The sequence below is a fragment of the Chelonus insularis genome, unplaced genomic scaffold (genome assembly GCF_013357705.1).
Source record: "Chelonus insularis isolate UGA/USDA-ARS -01 unplaced genomic scaffold, ASM1335770v1 contig_406_pilon, whole genome shotgun sequence".
NCBI classification, from domain to species: Eukaryota; Metazoa; Arthropoda; class Insecta; order Hymenoptera; family Braconidae; genus Chelonus; species Chelonus insularis.
Window position 1 is genome coordinate 514,389 of NW_023276563.1, and position 20,191 is coordinate 534,579.

At 35.2% G+C, this 20,191-nt stretch overlaps 1 protein-coding gene across 3 annotated transcripts in view; it reads right to left on the reverse strand.

The window, feature by feature from the left end:
- Positions 1-1,119: 1,119 nt before the first annotated feature.
- The window catches only part of LOC118069145 (uncharacterized), a 56,473-nt gene continuing 37,401 nt past the window's right edge, over positions 1,120-20,191 (reverse strand). For all 3 annotated transcript variants that reach the window (XM_035087030.1, XM_035087031.1, XM_035087029.1), the window contains 2 exons: positions 4,800-4,949; positions 1,120-2,955 (listed from right to left, as the gene is read on the reverse strand). In XM_035087030.1, coding sequence (XP_034942921.1) covers positions 1,942-2,955; positions 4,800-4,949 — 1,164 coding nt within the window. In that variant the 3' untranslated portion in view covers positions 1,120-1,941. The remainder of the gene's footprint in view (positions 2,956-4,799; positions 4,950-20,191) is intronic.

Sequence of the window (20,191 nt, forward strand, 5' to 3'; positions counted from 1 at the left end):
AGAGAAGAGGAAAGGCATTGGGAGGGTGAAAACGGGACCGCCTTATTGGAATTGAGAGGATGGGGTGAGTTTTCCTAAGGGCCAAGAGTAAAAGCTAGGGAGGAAGTATGAGAGGACGAGCGAGTTGGATGAGGCAAGGGGCCAAGAGGGTTTAACGAAAAGTAGTCAAGTAAAGGCAGGAGGTAGTTGATGGAACGAGGATGCTACAACGTCGACATCAGCCGCTAGATGAACAGGGACACAGGTTACACGGCCAACTTTTCAGACTCCTCATTACATTTTCTATATATCGTCAATCATAAAATTAGTCCTGTCATCAACAACAATCACTTTCGTCACATCTCACTGCGTTTAAATTTTGTTTGGAATTTGTTTTCAACAAAGCCATTGAGACCACCAAAAAATAACATTTTAGCATGATGACTGGATTCATTAGATACAAATTAAAATCCAAATAAGTTGATAATAAATAATTAAAAATTTTTTATGTTGTTAAAGTCATTAATTTTTACAATAAAAGTTACTAAAATGTGCTATGAAATGCACTAAAATAAGTTTCAATTAAATTAACTGTGTATTAAAAAAAAAAAATTATTTCCAATTTTATCATGAATTAAACTAATTAATATTTTCCAATCATTTCATTCAAGTCAATTGTTAATAAAATAAAATGTTTAATATCAATAGATATTTTTAGAAAATTCATAAATTTTTATCAAAAAACAATAGTAAGTTATAATGATAAAGTCTTTTATTGGTGAGATGTATTGTTTATCAGATCCTAAATTTCCTGCTCAACGTTCCAAGTATGAGGGTGATGTCGATGAACGTTTAAGTACATATACCAAGGTCAAAAATTAAGATAGGAAGGAAAGAGATCAAGTGATAGATAAAAGAATTGTGATTGATGACAAACAATTGATCAATAAATAGGAAGACAGATGTATTCATTTGACATTAGGAGTTTTCTATTTTATTTTGCAATTTAAATATAATAATTATGTTAATATAATGGTATTAATAACAATTTTAATAATGAACAATAAGTTGATTCTATGATAGAATTGCCATTTTTACAATGATTATGTACAAAAATGATAATAATCTGTTCTTTAATTAATGAATCTTCATTTTGTGCAGTTTCTTTTTTATATTCATTAATAATTACTTTTATTCAATATTGCATGAATCTGTATCAATATTTTACGACAATTATTAGACTTCTCTTAGATATAAACATTTTTTTTTAGTACATTAGAAGCATCTTAAGGCCTAAATAACTATTGTACTACTTTAATTCATCATCACATAGCGACTATTTTCTACTGTACAAGAAGCTGTTCTTAATCAATAATACATGAAGAAGTAAGACTTAATGTTGGAGAAGACAAAAATAAAAATAAACTAAGTTACACATGAAGTTGGCCCTTTACAGCAAGTAGTACTTTACTATGCAGTGTAACACGTCTTACATTTTCTACGTGTGGATGACTTTGGTGAAATATCACACACAAAAAACACCAAGATGATACCACCTTTGAAAAATTTAAACTTCGTTCTACAAAGCTATTAAAGTTACCCGTAATTCTTTTTGTGTCATGGGCTTTTAACTTAACTATTAAATCACTTTTACGCCAAGAAAATTTAATTTACAATTTTTTTTTTTATTTTATTTATTTTTATTAAAAAATTATACATTTATCAATCATTAAGTCTATAGGCCAACTCCACCAAGTTAATCCTCGTTAATTCATCTAATTCTAGATGTTGATTTTGTATTTAAAAAATATAAGAGAAAAATATTTTTATTTTAATAGATTTAGAAATTTATGTAACATTGCTCAATGCTGTAAGTAAACTAAAAAGTAATGAAAATTTCTGAGACTAGTGAATTATAAATATTTATGAGGAATAATAAGTAAAAGAATTCTGCCGATTGCATCAGGATTGGTGATGTGTAAAGGCGGGAGAAAAGGTCATATCTGGAGCGATAAATCCAGTGGGCATGACTGGAGTACTTGGTGGTAACATTAAAGACGTAGGAAGACCTGAGGGTCTAAGTCTCTCAGTCAAAGCCATCATGACCTGACAGTGTAAGTGTTGGATAGTAGCAAGTAAATTGAGGTTGGTATCGATCAGTCCTGCAGCAGGAGAGAAACGATCTTTATCTTCATTTTGCGTCTCGCGAACTGGTGATTTTCTTTGTGCTTCCTCTAGAGCTGCGGCTGCAGCTGCTTTGTTCTTCTCAGCGAGGATTTTCTGCTGATGCTTCAGGTACGTTGTTGTAATGGGAAGACTGTAGTCTACTGGAGTGTCTTTAGGATCTAGACCAGGACTCCATGGTCTAGGAAGTGGTAACAAGAGGGTGGGTGATGGTGTTCTACCTTCTGGAAGCATTCTTTTCCTCTTGGAGGATGCTGAACTCCTCGAGCTTGCTCGATCAGACTCTGGTGTGCTTCGCGACTCTACCAAGTTCTCTGATGTTGATGTGAAACTATTTGAAGGTTCTTTCTTCAACAAATTACTAATACTCAGAGGATTGTATTTTTCTTCTTTGTCTTTCTCCTTTTCCTTATCTTTCTTCTTCTCCTTTTCTTTCTCTACTTCCTTGTCTTTGTCCACCTTTTCACTAGAAACCACAGCACTTCTATGATGCTTTGGATGCCTGTAGCTGAATAAACTTTTACTCTCGGGTGGATTACTAGCTTCTCTTGGTCGCAGGATGCTTTGTGTTGGAGATGCTGAAAGAGCAGTAGCTGGTGTGGGGCTCCGAGGAGTTCTTGTCACAGTTCCTGTTGTAGTACCCACTACTGACGTTGACGTCACCGCTGCAGCTTGCGATTGATTAGGAAGATTACTTGGGCTTGGAGTTCGAGGACGACGTTGACATTCTGTGCAACCTAGGAGAAATCTTGTCACTGCCTCTCGAGGTAAAAAGGCATAAGTCTCCGTTATCTAGAGCAAAAAAATTATGCATAACAACACATTCTATAAATTTACTCTAAATTATTTTTAATCCCTCCTCAACAACTATTTTTAATAAAACTCTATTCACATTTCGATACATTGAATCAAAAAATTTTTATGACTAAGAAATTGAAAAAGCTTTTTTTTATGATCAATTTTTATCCTTAAGTATCACTTTTCATTAAATTTTCATTGCGATTTAAAATTTATTTTTGATGTTAAAACTTTGCTTAAAGTAAAAACATAAGGAATATTGAAAAAAAAAAATTTTTATCTGAAAAAAATTCCATTAAGAAAAAAAGATTTTGTAACTTTTGAGTCAGTTATATTTATTAATTTATTTTAATTCTGATGCATAGCTTTGAATATGATTTAGTGTAAAATTATTCTCCATGCACTAACCACATGGATTTATCATAAACAAAGAATTAATTTTCATTAAAGTGAATATGAATTCAAAAAATTGACGTTCTTTTATGTCAAAACTCAATTAACATTCGATGGAATTCTTTTCAAATTTAAATTAGAAAATTAAAAGGAATACAAAGCAGCAAAGCGCTTAAAACAGATTGCTTCTTGAGGATGAAAAGTAAAGTATTGGAAGGGTTAAAAACATAAATAAAATAAATGAAAAAACAGAAATAATAAATACATACTTATCAATCTGGTTTGTTTTTTCTTTTTTAAAAGTATCTTGAATTTTTCTCAAAATTTTATCAAAGAAAAATTGTGTTCATATACATTTCTTTGATTTTACATCATTATATCAGCACCAGAGGGGTTTTAAGACGTATACAGAACAGATGAGAAGCCGGAGAAGAGGTAAGAGAGACAGAAAGAAAGGACTGTCAGTAAGCTGGGGAAACTTTGATGTCATCCGGAGGAAAGTATGCGGCCGGAGGCATGTTCTCTGCCTCTTAAGAGGAAACGTTTCTCTCTGAGAAGGTGTAAGGGGTAGCGTAACTCAATCAAGGACGAGAGGAGTTTCTATTCCCAGGAATACTGGGGGTTTTATATTCCAGTGTATTACGTAGCACGAAATAAACATGAATTATAATAAAATTGCTTTTTAATTTAAATTTTCGACAAACATATTCCTTTTTTTAGTTAAAAAAGGAATAGACAAGTTGTGCTACCGAATTTATTAGTTATTCGTGTTAACAACAAGTCCAAGAGCTTCACCGAAATATATTAGATCCTTGAGATTCACGGACATGTTCAATAGATCTTGTACACGTGTAAGGTCGACCTTACGCAAAACAGTTTCGTCGTTGTGAGAACATTCAAATGTATATTTACATTCGATGTGTACGTGTATGTGTGTGTGTGTGTGTGTGTGTGTGAAGGGGGGGAGAAGTTGTGTATAAGCAGGCAATGCAACAAGTGTCCTGAGGTTTTGAATCACAAGCAGATCGCAGTATACTAGTGAGCGAAAGAGACCAAAGGAAGGAGAGCAAGGGAGAACGAATGAGCTAGACGAAAAGAGATGAGGAAAGAAGAAGAAACGATACGGTACTCTAGAGAGATATTTTCGCGAATACGCGACAAAACATGGGAGATGACGTGTGAATATATGGTCTACATGCGTGAGTCGATTTATTTTTCTAGAGGAAATATTTCTAGGAGATTGGATCATTAACTGCATTTTTATCAACAAAAATAAATTCTCTTATGCTCCAAAAATTATTCCAATCATTAATTGTTACTTTTCAATTGAATTAATTTAATTCTTCAATAGCTTTAAATGTTTGGTGATTTTTATCATTTTTTTTTAGAGTTTTTATTATTGATTATTCGAGTATGCTGTTCAAAATACTTTTGTATCGACTTACAGTTCTGTAGGTGCGCTTCTGACCCGCATGCTTCCCAGGACGACCTTCTAGATCAACGTGGACGGCATGAATGATGTCAAAAAAGTTCTCCACTATGGCTACTTTCTTGAAGACCTTTCCAGGCACTGTACCTTCTGCACCATTTAGAGCCTGCAATTAAATAAATGAAAAAAATTTTAATTTACGCTCAATGCTTGGAGAAAATCAATGTTTTGAAAATTTAAATTTCAGTCCAAAGACTCACTGTATGAGTCAGACCTCTAGTGGAGGGTTGTTGAACTACGTTGGGGTGGAAATCAAGGGTAGAAACCCCAGAACTGGGATTCCTACCTTTACCACTCGAGATACTTGGAATGGATCTGGAACCTTGGGTCGGCAAAGTGGACGACGATTTTTTATACGACACAACATGTTCTTTTTTTTATCTCTCAAACAATTATTTAAACTTTATAAATAAATAAATAAATAAATAAATATTAATTCTATCCTGACAAGTAACACTTTAAATACATTGATAAATATTTTTTTTATTATTAAATAAGTTTTCTATTTTATTTGAAAAGTATTGATCTTAAATAAGTTGTTAAGATAATTGTCTTTTTTTTTATTTTAGTTTGTTAAGTTTGAGTTGTTTATTGCAAGAGAAAATGAGTATAGACGCGAAGAGTAGGGGGATGAATGAAAATCGAAGTGAAAGTGATGTATGGAGGTTAGTGGAAGAAGAATCGATAGATCAGACAAAGGCTGACCACCTTACTATATACCTAACTGTTCAACTTGAAACTTTACGACTCTCAAGATGTAGAATGCGCGTGCGTGACATTATTGTATTTCCCTAAACACCTGTTGAAGTAAAGTTGAACTCGTGCAGGGGAGCTTACGAGTCCAATTAAGGGGTTGCGGTCAGACCGTTGTAACATTCCCTCATATTTAGGGTGACCGCTTGTTCCAACTTGTGACGAAAACTTTTACATGTTTAAAGAAACAACCGAAACAAATCCAAAAGTATTTTTAAACATTTGGAAAGCCGAATTTTGGTTGTTGTAAATAATGAAAAGAATGAAAGGGAAAAGTAGTTGAGTATATTTCTTGTTATCTAGTTGATAAAATGTAAATTCCAAGTGAATTGAATGCGTAGAATTTCACTAGTCATGGATATTCCATGCACGAAACTAGCAGTTGGTTGGTTGTGGTAATAGGGTTGGGGATGAAACTGGGTGGCAAGCAAATCTATCGGGTCGGTAGGCAATGTTTGAGAGCAACGATAACCCGCAGCAGCAGCAGTATATGCACGTGTAGAATATATCGTCGCCATATTCAGTAATACGAGCGTGTGCTTGGCCGATATACAGGAGTTATAATAGCAAAGTGAGAGGGAATACCACAGAGGAAGGGTGTGAAGGGTATTCACAGCTGAATGCATGAGGCGTGTGTTAGGCATTCTGTCGCCCCCTACGTCACGCAATGCGTGTTGGGGGTGTAACGAGCGTGTGCAACGGATACGAGGTCATCACTAACTAAAACCATATAATGCTTTTTATTCTTAGGTTACGATTTTTCGAGGGAAAATACTTTTTTTTTATTGCTGACATGCTTTACTTTTATGATAAGAATTGACGGAAACTGCATTCAGAAGCTAGCTCACAACTTTTATCGGTGTTTATGTTATTAAGTTACTTGTAGATGACTTTTTTAAAACGGTTATCGTACTACGAATAGTTCAAAAAACTTATTAAAAATCATTTTCAATGTTGATTAATAATTTTTTTCAAAAGATTAATGATTGAAATTTATTTCAAAAGTCTTGAACTATGTAGAACATAGAGAATTGTCACTTCGTGCTATCAACTCACAGCTAGATATATTAATAATATACAATCATGATTAAAAATAATTATAACTACAAACTTTTAATTGTAAAGATAGCTATTAGATTTTAATAACTGCATAATATCCCTAACATTATAAACTCGATGAATTGAAAAAAACATTTAACACCAATAATAATGTATAATCTATTGCAAGTGTGACAATTATTTTTTTAAAATAATTTATATTGATAAGGAAAGCACGTATTCTCTTTCAAGTAATAATTATTTTAATGAATAAGTAGATGTTTCAACCATCTAATTACCATTATTCCTAGTTCATTCTATTTTTGTAAATAAAATGTACTTCACTTTTTTTTATGTACTACCCATTGTTTTATGAACTGATCCTAAGTGTGCTGTGTGACCCTAGGCAAAACTATTCAAGCTACTTCCGGAAGTTCGATGAGTAATTTAATAGATCAGAAAACCACTAATTAAAAGGAAGCTGGATAATTACAAACACATAGACAGAAACTTGGCTATAAAATATAAAAGAAGAAACCTATTTATTACAAAAAAGGTTACTTTAAATTAACTTTTTAAATTATAAATAATGAATAACTATAATTTCAATATAATTATTGATTACAGTTTTTATAAACAATATACAATCGTTTAATTCCATGAAGTTATTTATAACAAAATTATTTTGATATTCATTGAATATAATTATAGTCATAACAATTCAATAAATAATTTATAACAGGATCTTTTTTTTTATTCATTTGTAATAAAAAATAATTATTATTAAAATAATTTTTTATTTAGTTATTTACTCTAAATTATAATTTCTAAAATATCTTTTTCTTTTAAAATGCATTACTTCCGAATCCTTTCCATTTTATTTCACATCGAATTTATTTTAAACAAACTACATTTACCAAAAGAATCGAAATATTTCCAAAGTTTCACGAAAAATAGCAGTGTCTTTTGGTATGGCTTTGAATGACAAAAATCAGGATGTAACGAGCTGCGGGAGTATGCAAACGAGAATCTAGAGGGAATGGAAGAGAAACTACATGCAGGCGGACGAATTGAGAGCGACAGGCTGGAGACTACATACATTGCCAAGCGATGCAATCGCAGCTGTTTTTGTAATGTCGCGGTTACACATCGCCTGCGAGCTATCGATCAATTCAAAAGCGCACGATAACGCCCCGAGAGTTCAGTCTTCCGTTTGCTACTGGCTATATTCAGAACCAATTGATTGAAACAAATCCCACTGTTCAGCGATAATAATCTAATGTAATCACCTCGGAATCCATAACTTATTCTTTATTCGATGTTATTTCATTATTTAAAAACTGACAGCTGTAAGGATTATTCATATGTGCATCAAATATGGAATGTTTTTTCATTTCCGATTACACTAGATTGCATTTTTTATATTTACAAGTACAATTCAACTGATTAGTATATCTTTTTAAATTTAACTCGAGACAACTGTTCATTTTATTTTATTTATCCAGAATATTTCATCAAATTATTTTATTTAAAACTTCCTTTTAAATATTTTTTTAAAACTTCCTTTAGATATTTCCAGTTATTTCATTTGATGAATAATTTTATATTAATATCTTTTTTTTTTACTGAAACATATTAATATCGATAATTAATTATTTGTAACTCAATGATAATTATTATTATTATTATTATTAATGTGTATGTTGATAAATAAAAAAATTTAAACTTTGCTTTCATTAACATTTGGATGTTTGTTAATAATGTTGACAGACTTATCTAGTCGGATCCTGATCATCATTCAATGTAGATGCGTTTGACTTGCCTCAATCAAAGGGCATTTCATAAGCCTTTTAAATTTCGAGTTCAAATTAGTAAGATTAATATGCTATTCAAACGGAATTCTAAATGCACATTTTCAATTTACTAACACTCACTAATTGTGAAATTATTAAACAAAAAATAACATTATCTTTATTTAATGAATGGTATTGATAAATATTTTTCTATAAATAATTGCAATAATTGATTGGAGTGTAAACCCTTTTATCGATATGATATAGTATATCATTAGCCATTTAGCAATAATGATAATTAAGCAGCAATCTCAAAACCAGCACGATCAAATCGTCGTTAATATTCATGTTTTGCTATGATCGATCGCGGTGAGAGTAATAGCTTAGAGAGCCACTACATTAGATAGTATAAAGTCCGAGCATAATCTCTACTGTGCCTCAAATCGCCTGGCTTTCACAGTGACCAAAGTATACTGATAAGCCAGCAAGGTCCAATGGATGACGTTACTGAGTGCCTAGGGATTCATCCGACTATCCGGCGCCGCTGAACATTTTCACGGAAGCCATCGTGCGATTCGGTGCTTTCTCACATGCTCTCGAGATTCCACACAGTCCCTCGAGGCTTTGTGACTCTCAAGGGCCTCCCGGAAATTCAAGAGGTGGGGGAAAAAAAGGTCAAAACGATCCCATTGGTCCTACATACTACCTCACATGTCCTTTCGACTCTTCCGACCATATAAAGTCAAAAAATTCTCAATGTTGCGAAATTATCTCTACTCTCTACTCACCAAGTTACTTTCCACGAAATTCACCAATTTGAGGGGACGAAAAATTCTGATAATTCAACCCTTCGTTTGTACATTGATTAAACCCATCATTTTCGCAGGATTCATTGACGTAATTGTGAGTATTTCTCTCCAACTTGCTCATTATAATAATTATGTTTGAATTGAAATTAAATAAATTATCATTTGCAATCTTTTTTTCCAGAGTTTTTATGTGTTTAAAGGAGATGGATTGGAGTAAACTGAGTTCTTTAGATCTCACTTTAATTGTGTAAAGAGATAGATTGTCGAGATTTGAAGTAATTCATATAAAAACTAATAAGCTGTTTTTATCTTTTTATTGCAAATAATTATTTTCTATTGTGGAATTTCTATCTTGATGGTCAACTATTTTATGTACAGCTTAAACTGATAATATAATTATTAAATAAATAATCAATCGATAAACATTACATATTTTACTTTTAGAATTTTTTTGTAATTTATTTAAAACATCAGACAATTAGTTAGAAGAGCATTTTGGTATGAAATATTACCATATCAATTATTATATTCTAAATAAAATGAAAAAATAAAAACTATTGAATATCGATAGCATTTTTTTCTCCAAGTATAACAAGAATGCGCCATGAAGCCGATGATTAATTAATGATTAAAATAGAGAATAGAATGAAAGAAAAAGGAGGAAAGTCTGTACGTGGAAAATGTTAGATAAAAATGGTAAACGGGTACGGTGGTTTAAAAGCCCACCTGACGTTGGTTGTATGCGCGTTTGCAATTTAAACGAGAGCGCGGTTGGTGGAAAAAGCACGCACAATGGCCGCTTGCGAATCGGTTTAAAAAAAAAAAAAATTCGCAAGGGATAGGCACGTTTCCGTGGTGTTACTGAGAGGTGGAAAGAGCGCGTTTGACGCGTGTGTATATATTTTGCTGTGTCCCAAGCGACCAAGTGAGAGGGTTGTGTACCGTTTGGTGATATAAATTCATTTTGTTCGCAAAGCGCTCTCGCTGCTCGTTTATTCCTACCACCCTGATGCCTGCTCTCCCACATCGTTGCAGCCGCAATTAATCCGAACTCTCGATTGCTTTTGAATCCTATTCCGCCAAACATCCAATCTAGCCACTTTTGTCTCCTATTTTTTATACAAATTGTTGACAAAAAGGACTGAGGTGTAAAAAACGTGAGTTAACCAATGTGAAAGAAGAGAGATGTGTGTATAGAGAGACAAGTGGAAGAGAACAGCAAGGACGATTGGGTTAGTTTTGGTTTGGCGAGAGTCGAAGGGGAATGAGGAGAGAGAGAGTGAGTTGAAGCTTGAGCCAGGCCACCCAGTAGCCATTTAGATAAACGACCGACCCCTGTTGAGTGCCGCGCGCGCGAGCGGGATGCCTGCCAGAGAAATAGTCGTATAGATATACACTCTCTCTCTGAGTACAACCGCAAGGAAGTGAAGAGGGAGAAGGTGAATGGGAGCACAAGGGATGGAGATACGCCGCGTCTCAACCAGACACGACTAAGGAATACAAGAAGAAGAAAAAGACCAAAGGAAAGAAAAAAAAAAGGAGCTTGAGTATGAAGAGAGAAATCTTCGACGCAGAGAAAATAAAAAGTGTTTAGTCTCTGGCGACAGAACAAAGAAGTCTTCGAATCATTCCTTATCGACGGATTTATATTGAAGCTTTACTCTTTCTCGTACTCTTGCTACTGCCAATCGTTGCTATACTACTTTTGCTCCAGGATTTTCATCGATCATTCGCGAGCTTTGTTCGTGAATATTCTGTTCACAGATACAAGTACGGTTAATCGATAAGGCTGTTTCCAACAAATATTATGTGGATAAAAATACACAAAAGTATGTACATCTAAATCTCCCTGACCGGAAGTCAATCGTTATTGTTGTATTGATGGGAAAAAAAAACCAATCGTGCCAAAAAGTTAGCGTCGGTAGACGAAAATTGGAGATCCTTTGTAAACGTCGAGATGTGTTTTTTATTCTAATCAATTATTTTTTTTTTTCTTTGTAAAATAATTTTTTTTTTAAACTTATTTTCAGTTTCTCCAGAATTTCTCGAGTTCTGAAAATTAATCATCAACTTGATAATTGATATGATTTTTGTTAAAAAAAAATTTAATTGATCAACAATTTTTTCACAGCTATAACAACTTTATTCAGAAGTACTTTTCATTATAAAAAAATTGTTTTCGCTTTATTTTTAATTGAATTGAAAAAAAATTTTCTATTTAATTAAATAGAAATAAAAATATGTTGGAACCTGATTCATCATGTCAAGATAAAATCAAGATCACAGTCACCGATTTCTTATTTTCTTCACTCGACCATAAAAATACAAACACTTGTTTAATAATATTTTTGATCTAATTGATAGTGATTTTAATAAATTTTTTTTCTACACGAAAAAGGGAAATTTATAGAGCAATGAAAAACAGATGCTCATTATCTAACTTTATGCCTTTGCTGGATCTGAATCAGCACCATTTTTATCAAGTATTGTTTTATCAGTCGGAAATGATTGCGATGGTTTTCTTTGTTTTATATTAAATCATTAATTTTATTTACTAATATTGTAGCTGTAAATTAGACTTGTAAATAGCTGCGATTAACGTCATTATATTCAAACTAATTTTAAAAACTCTATCATGACTGATATTTCCTCTTTTTTTTTCTATCAATGACAATCTTTTTCCTATTCATAACGAATATGATAGATATAAAATGAATGGATGATTCAAGAGAATAATTAATACATCACTGACATCAAAGCCTCACAGCTTTTTATAATTCTTTTTTTAATTCAACGATCATTTGTTCAATGGTTACTTCATTACTGCGCCAAAATGAAAAATTTTAATTTCAACACTAGCAAGTGTTAAATATTAAAAACCAGAATTGAAGTTAAAACCAGTGAATTTGACGAAAAGTTCGAGCAAACAAAAAATGAATTCTTTGATGTATTACGAGAAAAGATGAAGGCAGTGTACGATTGTTATAATATAATTACGAAGTAAATAAGAGCATAAATGAATGTAGATATCAGTGACTTTTGACAAAGGGGAACAAGTGAATCAGAAGTAATGTAATCTGTCCAACTACCTGAGTCTCATTCCTCGAAGCCAACACTCGGTGTCCGTCTAGACGATCCTTGACACAAACTCTTGCAGTGGTGGAACATGATTCAGTCCCTTCGACCGCGCTGCTCTCCAAACCAAATAAATTATTACAATCTCGTCGCGCAGGATGTCAGTTCAGTTCTCTTCACCTCGGAAGTCGTCAGTGTCTGGTGGCGTTTCAGAGCATGAGCCACGACCCGAGAAGAGATGAGAAGAGAGCGAAATACAAGGCAGCGACGAGTAAAAAGATTCATATCGCGCTCAAAGCTCCCTGGCTTCGAACGGGACCCCAACTCGCCCGAAGCGGGACGGGATGCCGTCAATAGTTATCCGGTGAGACACACGGATGGTTCGACAAGGACGAAACTTCGGCATCAGAGAGCTTACGGTGGTGTTCAGCCGCCGCCTACCGTAGTAGCGAGGAGTGTGGGTGATGGCGGGAGTCAAGGGCTGTGCGCAAGTGTGGGAGTCAAGTGCGCGAGAGGGAGCTCCATCAATGAGAGTGGGAGTAGAGTGGGAGATGCAAGAGCGTGACTGGTACTTTAACCACGGAGTAGGAGAGATAGGGAGAACGAGAGAGAGAGAGAGATTCTCTGGAGATTCCACGCATGGAGAGTCGTGGCGCGGGCCAGACCAGACCGCCAGCCTTGTTGGTTGCACGGAAGGCAGCTGCCAGCCGGCTTACCGTCGCCGCGCGTATTATACCAGACGAATAAGGAGGGGTAGACTCTTCTGCGGCCCGGACGGAATTCATAACGAGTGAGAGAGTGCCGAACGGGCTGTCCCGTAAAGATCCAAGCGCTAAAAACTTTCGCCAAGGACTGTGGGAGTTTCTTCCGATATGAGGATGAGGGTCTAGGTTTGGATGGGATAACTGCAGTCTGGACGGCTCTGGAGATTGCTCGTTACCACGTTCCCGTGGACGTATCAATCCTTTTCGCCGCGGCAAAAAATTCTCGAGTCTATCTGAGGATGAAGAAGAGAAAGAAAAAAAGTCAAGTGAACATCCGACTACCACTACTTGACTATGACTGGTATCCCTTTGCTTGATCCGGAATCGAATGTTCCCATGAGAACTGATGCTTCTCTGTACACTTTGACTATGAGCACCAAAAGGCTTCTATTGTAAAACGACTCACATTTCCACCCACAGGCGAACAAACAGCCAACGACACTGGAAGCCAGGGGCTAAGAGGGAACAGTCAACGCGTTCTCTCGTTCTAACCTTTCACACACCCCCTCCAAATGCCTTGTGTATGCTGCAACTACTATATGCCGTTGGCGTCGTATACACTACTCGTCTGGTTAGCGTGTCGGATTTCTGTTTGCTCTACCGCGTCACGCATCCAACCGCACCCGTTTCGCAGTACATACATGTCCAGGATATCTTTTTATGTGCTTTTTTAACTATACTGCTTCTCTTTCATTTAAGAATACCACGTTCTCTTTGACAAGTACCGTTAGCCAAAAGTATTAAAATTGAAATGACATCTTCAGAACTATGGCAGAGTTGGTAGCAAAGCTGGTCTGAGCTCAGCTTGTGATCGATTTGGTGGTTTCCATTCCAACTCGACGATTCCGTGAGAAGCCGCGATTGAAATTCCGATCAAATATTTTGGAATGTTCCGAAAGACTTGGGAGTTGCCTGCTTCACTTATACCTACCGAGGCTGCCTCTCTAGCCTCAGGCTTTATTTCGACTTGAGGATCGATGGGAGTGGGAACAACTTGAGTCTCGCGCGTTGGCGAGTCGAGTGATGGATCTTGACGGCTCTTGCCTCGTTTTCTGTGCATCCCGGCTTCTCCAAAGATTGATGGACCTTGTTCACCCCTTACAGGGTGATCCAACGAGCTTTTCGCACGACACGACCCACGCCAAGGCTTATTCTAATGTCTCACCGACCGTTTCTATCTTCAAGGTCCTAACACTCTATTTTTTCATGCCTAAATGCTTTTAGATTTAACCCACATGTCTTAGATGCAATTTATATTGTTGTTTCTCATGACCTACTGATCATTACGTATTGATTTCTCTCTGTAGGAATATTCGTGTGATGAAACTATCGTCATTTATTTAATTTAGAAAACTTGAAAGCAAGTGTTAGTGTTAGAAGAGAGTAAAAGAAAATATGATGCATTTTTATAGAACAAAAAATTTAGAATTAATTTTTCATTTGAATTATCGTATTCGATAGATTAATTTGTGGACTAAAAGAAGTCGATGAATATTATTACACCTAAAAAAGAGTACGCAGGTATTATTTGAATTGATAATACGTAGTATTATGGATTACTGAGAGAAAATACTGTTCAATAATTGTAGATTAAATTGGTAAAAGGGTGTAAAAGAGAAAAAAAACGAGAGAAATGTACGCAAACGTATGGGTAATTAGACGGAAACGAACGATTAACAGAAAGTAGTGATGCTATAGTAATATTCGCGAGAATATATTCATTTTTTTTTTCAAATGATCATTCATAAACGACATTATTTTTACATAAAAACCTAAATACTTTTCCTACTATTTTTTATTTTCCATTTAAAATTCTAATTAATCATTTAATTAACACTTAATAAATTTACATCATTATTGTGAAGAAAATCAATCATTTTCGGAATAGTATAATTTCAAAAATTACTCTTTATTTTTAACTTACTAAATAAAATCATAAAATTTATCTTTTTTTATTGCTAAAAATTTTCAATTAATTTTTTTGCTCTAAAAAAATAAACACTTAAAAAAAAACATCAAAGATTCATAATAAACCTGAAGAATCTATCTATCCTCAAGCTACATTGAAATGAATAAAAAAAATTGTAATATAAAACATCATACAAATAAATTTCAATAAGAAAAAATACTCGTGCTACGACAATAGATGATCTCGTCAAAGTTAAAAGTACTCGATCATACTGATAAACGAGAAAAAAAGACAATAATCAAACTCATTGGAGTATACCATAGACATCCTCTTACATTTCTCCTTACCACTTCGTCTCAGCTAAGTACACCCTCGTCGTCTTAACTTTCCCGGGTGACTCGCGATATCGGATTTCACTCGGGAATCCGAATCATTGTTTAGGTAAAATGGAGTAGTGAGAAGCGAAAGAGATCCAAGAGACCGTCGGTCGCAATAATGCTGGACGGATTTCACTGGGCATTAAACATTCAAGTCAAACGATCTTCCTTGTGATGGCGAAAATGTCGAGAAATATTCTACCTTGGATAATATCATCATAATAATACTACTAACAATAATAAGAATTTTAATAAAGATCATAAAACTGTTGCGTAAAAAATATATTGACAAATGAAAAAGAAATTTATTATAAACAAATAAAAATGACAGAACATTTAATAAAAAGCTTCGACATTAATTTTGAATTTTGTAAAAATAAATCTCTGATGTATCAATATTTTTAAAATAAAGATTTAATTCTTGGAAAGAGAAAATAAATTAATTCTAATAATGAATATGGCTTAATTATTCAATAGAAAGTCATTGGATGCATAGCCTCTGTTGTTGTGATTAATAAATAAACAATAAAACTCGACAAGACTGCGAATGAGTATCATGGTAAATCGAACAGCTATTGTGATCAATTAATAATGAATAAAGTTCTAAATTAATATTGAAGACACTCTCAAGTTTATTCTTAAAACATTTTACGATTGTTTTATGATAACAAAAACGCAGTGTCAGTGACGTCTTATTTCCCTCAATACTCTAATATGATTAATAATAAAGAAATACCATCAAAAAATTATTATCAATACAATCATTAATATTTTCTATTTTTTAATTCAACTTTAAAGATGTCAAAATATTTGGAGATGATTAAAACATCAACTTTCAATAAATGTCAAATACAAAAGCATTCTTTCAATGCCATTTAAATAAAAATTCATATGAAAAAAAAATTTCCCCTTAATAAATAGTTTTTTTTTCCAATTAAATAAAATCATTAATCACCATTACCGTAATTTATTTACTCTCTTATTATAAAACTCTTTACTAATCATTCCATAATTACACAGTCTACAGTGTAGCACGGAGGAATTTTCTTATAAGAGCAGACTTCATTAACGAATAAAACTGACAATATGAAGCGTGTGGAGGAAGAAAGAAACAATATGGATTCTCCAGCTTAAAACCTATCCTCTCAGCAGTTCTAAATGTTCATGAGCATTTAGAGTGGTAAATAGCTGTAGTGTGAGAAAAGTAGATCGATGATTAAAAGCGAAATTAAAGTTGAAAGTATATAGTAGTTGGTGAATGTCTGACGATGAATAAAACAAAAACTTTTAAATGGAACTGTGAAGGTATTGATGAAAAAAGATTAATATGTATATTAGAATATTTTACAAGTGATTCAGTGTGGCTGATAGCGCGTGCGACAAAGTCTGGAAGTACATCATTAACGCGTTGGCTGAGCAGATCGTGCATTGTGCCTTGAAGGCGGATGATACGAGCAACGAAAGCAGAAAACCTCCAGACTGGTTAGACTGCGCGCGTGCGTGTACGTGTGGCTCATTAACCGCGCGTTAGCGTTGCGGGAATACAAGAGAATGAGAAAGGGGGATGTATGGCAAAGAGTATAGAGAAAAGTGGATAGATATAGGGTCGGTTAAGTCTGCCAATGTAGTACGTATATACTTGTATTGTGTATATACACATTGCTACCTCGAAGAGTCAAAGCAGCAGAGAATCAACACGCCAGCCGGACGATTGTGGCCTGCTAAACGCCTCGAGTCACGTTCCCAGGAGTGCCGAGGCTTATATCGGGTAATTTCGGCACTCCCGGGTATATTTTTTTCCAAGAAACTCTTCGAAACCTCAAGAGTTAAATTAACATTAAAGGAGGTTTTCTTGGAGTTTGGGAATTATTCTCAATCATCGTTGAATATGCTCGGAATACCAACTACTTGTGAGTCGTTTGACCCTCTGGGGTCAGATCGAGAATATGTTTCACACTTTTGAGAGAATTTTCGGAAATAAATGGAGCTGAAAGTTTGCTTGATGGCATTATAAGAATCGATGAATGGAGTTTGATCTCGAGGCAATCCAAAGTTTGCCATATCTTTGAAGACAAAAAAGAAATTTAAAAACAATTGGACCTTTAGACCAAATTGGTGGAATTAGAGGATGTTTGGTGGAAGAAAAAGGAGAAAAAAAGGTTTATGACTATTCTATATAGTTTCCATGTTTGCCAAGTTTCGAGGGAGTTTACGTGTGACATGATTAAACAAACAGTGACTTATGTCAAGTCCTTTGGGGACTACTAATCCCGGAAGTCTGGACAGACCCACATCACCTGGACGTCGTCGAGGAGTCAGATGGAGGTTGTGCAAGTTTTACGAAGCTGGACGGACAGGTTACGTGCAAGTTCGAAGTTCGTAACGGAAGAGACGTCCCCGCGAGGAGTAGAAGTCGAGCGTCGGTAGTCAGGTCGTCGGGGAGGCGAGTGAGAGGAGAGAGAAGATTACTCGACCGGCTGCCTCAGCGATACTGACGTCAGTTGAGAGAACGGAAAAGTTAAGGGACGATAAGAGAGAAGCTGTGTGGTCGATGTGACGCCGGCATATCCGTCGAGTACTCGACGCCGGCTTTTTCAAGTAGTACAAAGGAAAAAGAAACTTAATTCGCCTCTGGTGCGATTTCACACGAAAGGCTTGCGGAGAAATGGAAAGAAATGTGCTGCGAAAGGAACGAATCCAATTACACGTAAAGCTTCGCACTTCTACTTCCCTTTTATTCCTCCTACTACTCTTGTGCTTGCATCTCTGTCAGTTGATATAACTCTATCCTTTTCCGGCGCTTGTGGATTTGCGGTGTACACGATTATCCGACTTCCTCCCGTTCCCTTCGGTCGTTGCTATCTGGCCGCCACCCCACACCACCCGCATCGCACACTCTGTCGACGAGCGTTTCCTCCCCTCCACGTCCTTCCGATGCCGCCGGCGACCCAGGCATATTCCCCTCCGTTCAATCCTCTCACTCTTCTCGCCGTCGACATCCTCTCTACGCCTCTTTCCCTCTCACAGTAAACCGTCGCTCGTATTTTAGCTGCTCTCGCCTTCTACCAGCAAATTCCACGACCCTCCAATTACCCACGGGTACCGAGTTTGCCGCCCGTCGTTTTTAGATTTAAATGCCGCCGCTTCTTTCTCTTTCTCTCTTCCGTTTCTCTGTATCTCCCCCCCCCCTCTCGTTGCCCCCCTTTCACTATCACTTCTACTTCTGTACTATTCCTATCCGCGAATATCCGAAATCTACGCTAGATAAATTACTGAGCCACACATAACAGTAGCATCTAAAGAACACAACATCCCTTTGAAATGTCGCACGTGCTGAATTGCAAGTGAAACAGGCCGTATAAAAAGAAAAAAAGCTCAATGACAAAGGGAAACAAAAGGAAAACTCTCTTTCTCTTGGACAAGTCTGTTCTCTGATATGTCAGCGGGGGACGAGACAATCGATAATCCGGCGAGAAAACTTCGTGACCTAGAATTAAATTGGCCGATTCGATGTATGAGATGCCCTAGGCTGAGATGGAGAATAGACTTGAGATATATTTGGTTGCCATCATCACCAGAGTTTCACAGTGATTCAAAGTGAACATGGAGCTTCAAAGGATTCACAGGATTCCCGTAGCGAGGACGACGACATCCTGAATGGTTAAGTCGGGAGCAAACAGACTCGCTCTACTGTGTTTAGAGATGTGATTCAACACCCGCGTCGGGATATATGCCAAAACGACGGGATCCCGACGTAGACAGTAGTGGTAGTTCAAGAGGGAGCAATCGCCCCAGTACAAAACCAACATTCTCTCTTGCTTCCACTAATATTCGATCCACATTGCTCCATCTCTATCATCATCGACGTCGGCTTCAGTTGCTCGCAGCAGGCGCGATCGTACCAACTACATCGCCTGGTCGCGTACAAAAGAGCGGCGCCGATCGATATCGCTCTCGAGAGCCTAATTCGGCCCAGTCACGTGCAAGTCGACAAACAATCCCGGGGATATACATATATTGCACTCGGTTTTGTGGAGCAAGAGAATAGTATATGGGAATAACGGGAATTTCATGGAGGAAACCTTTGAATTATGTAAATTACAAATATTTTGTTATTTGTTTAAACACCAAACCCAACATTACTCTGATATTTTTGATATTTGATGATTTTTCCCCTGAAAATTTATCGATTTTTTGGATGAAATATTGTGTTGATGTTTGAAGAATATTATTTACTTTATTGTAAATATCATTTTTCATGAAAAAGGAAGTTCATTATTGAAGCACTTTATAGAATTTTACGTTCATGAGATTCAGAGATTGTAAAATCACATTCTGAATATATCTGTAACGGATTGGAGATTAATAGTCGTTTATTGTATCGAGTGCATGGTCTGACGTAGATAAAATTGTATTAGATTAATTTTAGTGAAAAAATTACAACGTATTCAGTAGAATTAAGCTTTATCAAATATTTATTGGAATATTTCAATGCTCTTCTACTATTGTTTACCATCTCTTCTTTAATCTCAATCAGACTAGAATAAGATTTAATTTTCATTTAATAATTTTTAAAAACTATTATTGATACAAGTACATTATTCACTTGAACAACAAAGAACGACTATAAAAATTTAAATGTAATTGTTTTTAAATAATTAGTCTACAACAATAAATGTAATTTTTCTGAATAAAAGAGCTTTATAATTTTATTGATTTTTTTATATTGAAAATACGAGGACAAACTATATTTCATAATTTCTTTTAATTTTTATATAAAACATTGTGTAATTGTAATAATTTTTTTATTAATCTAAAGATTATAATCAC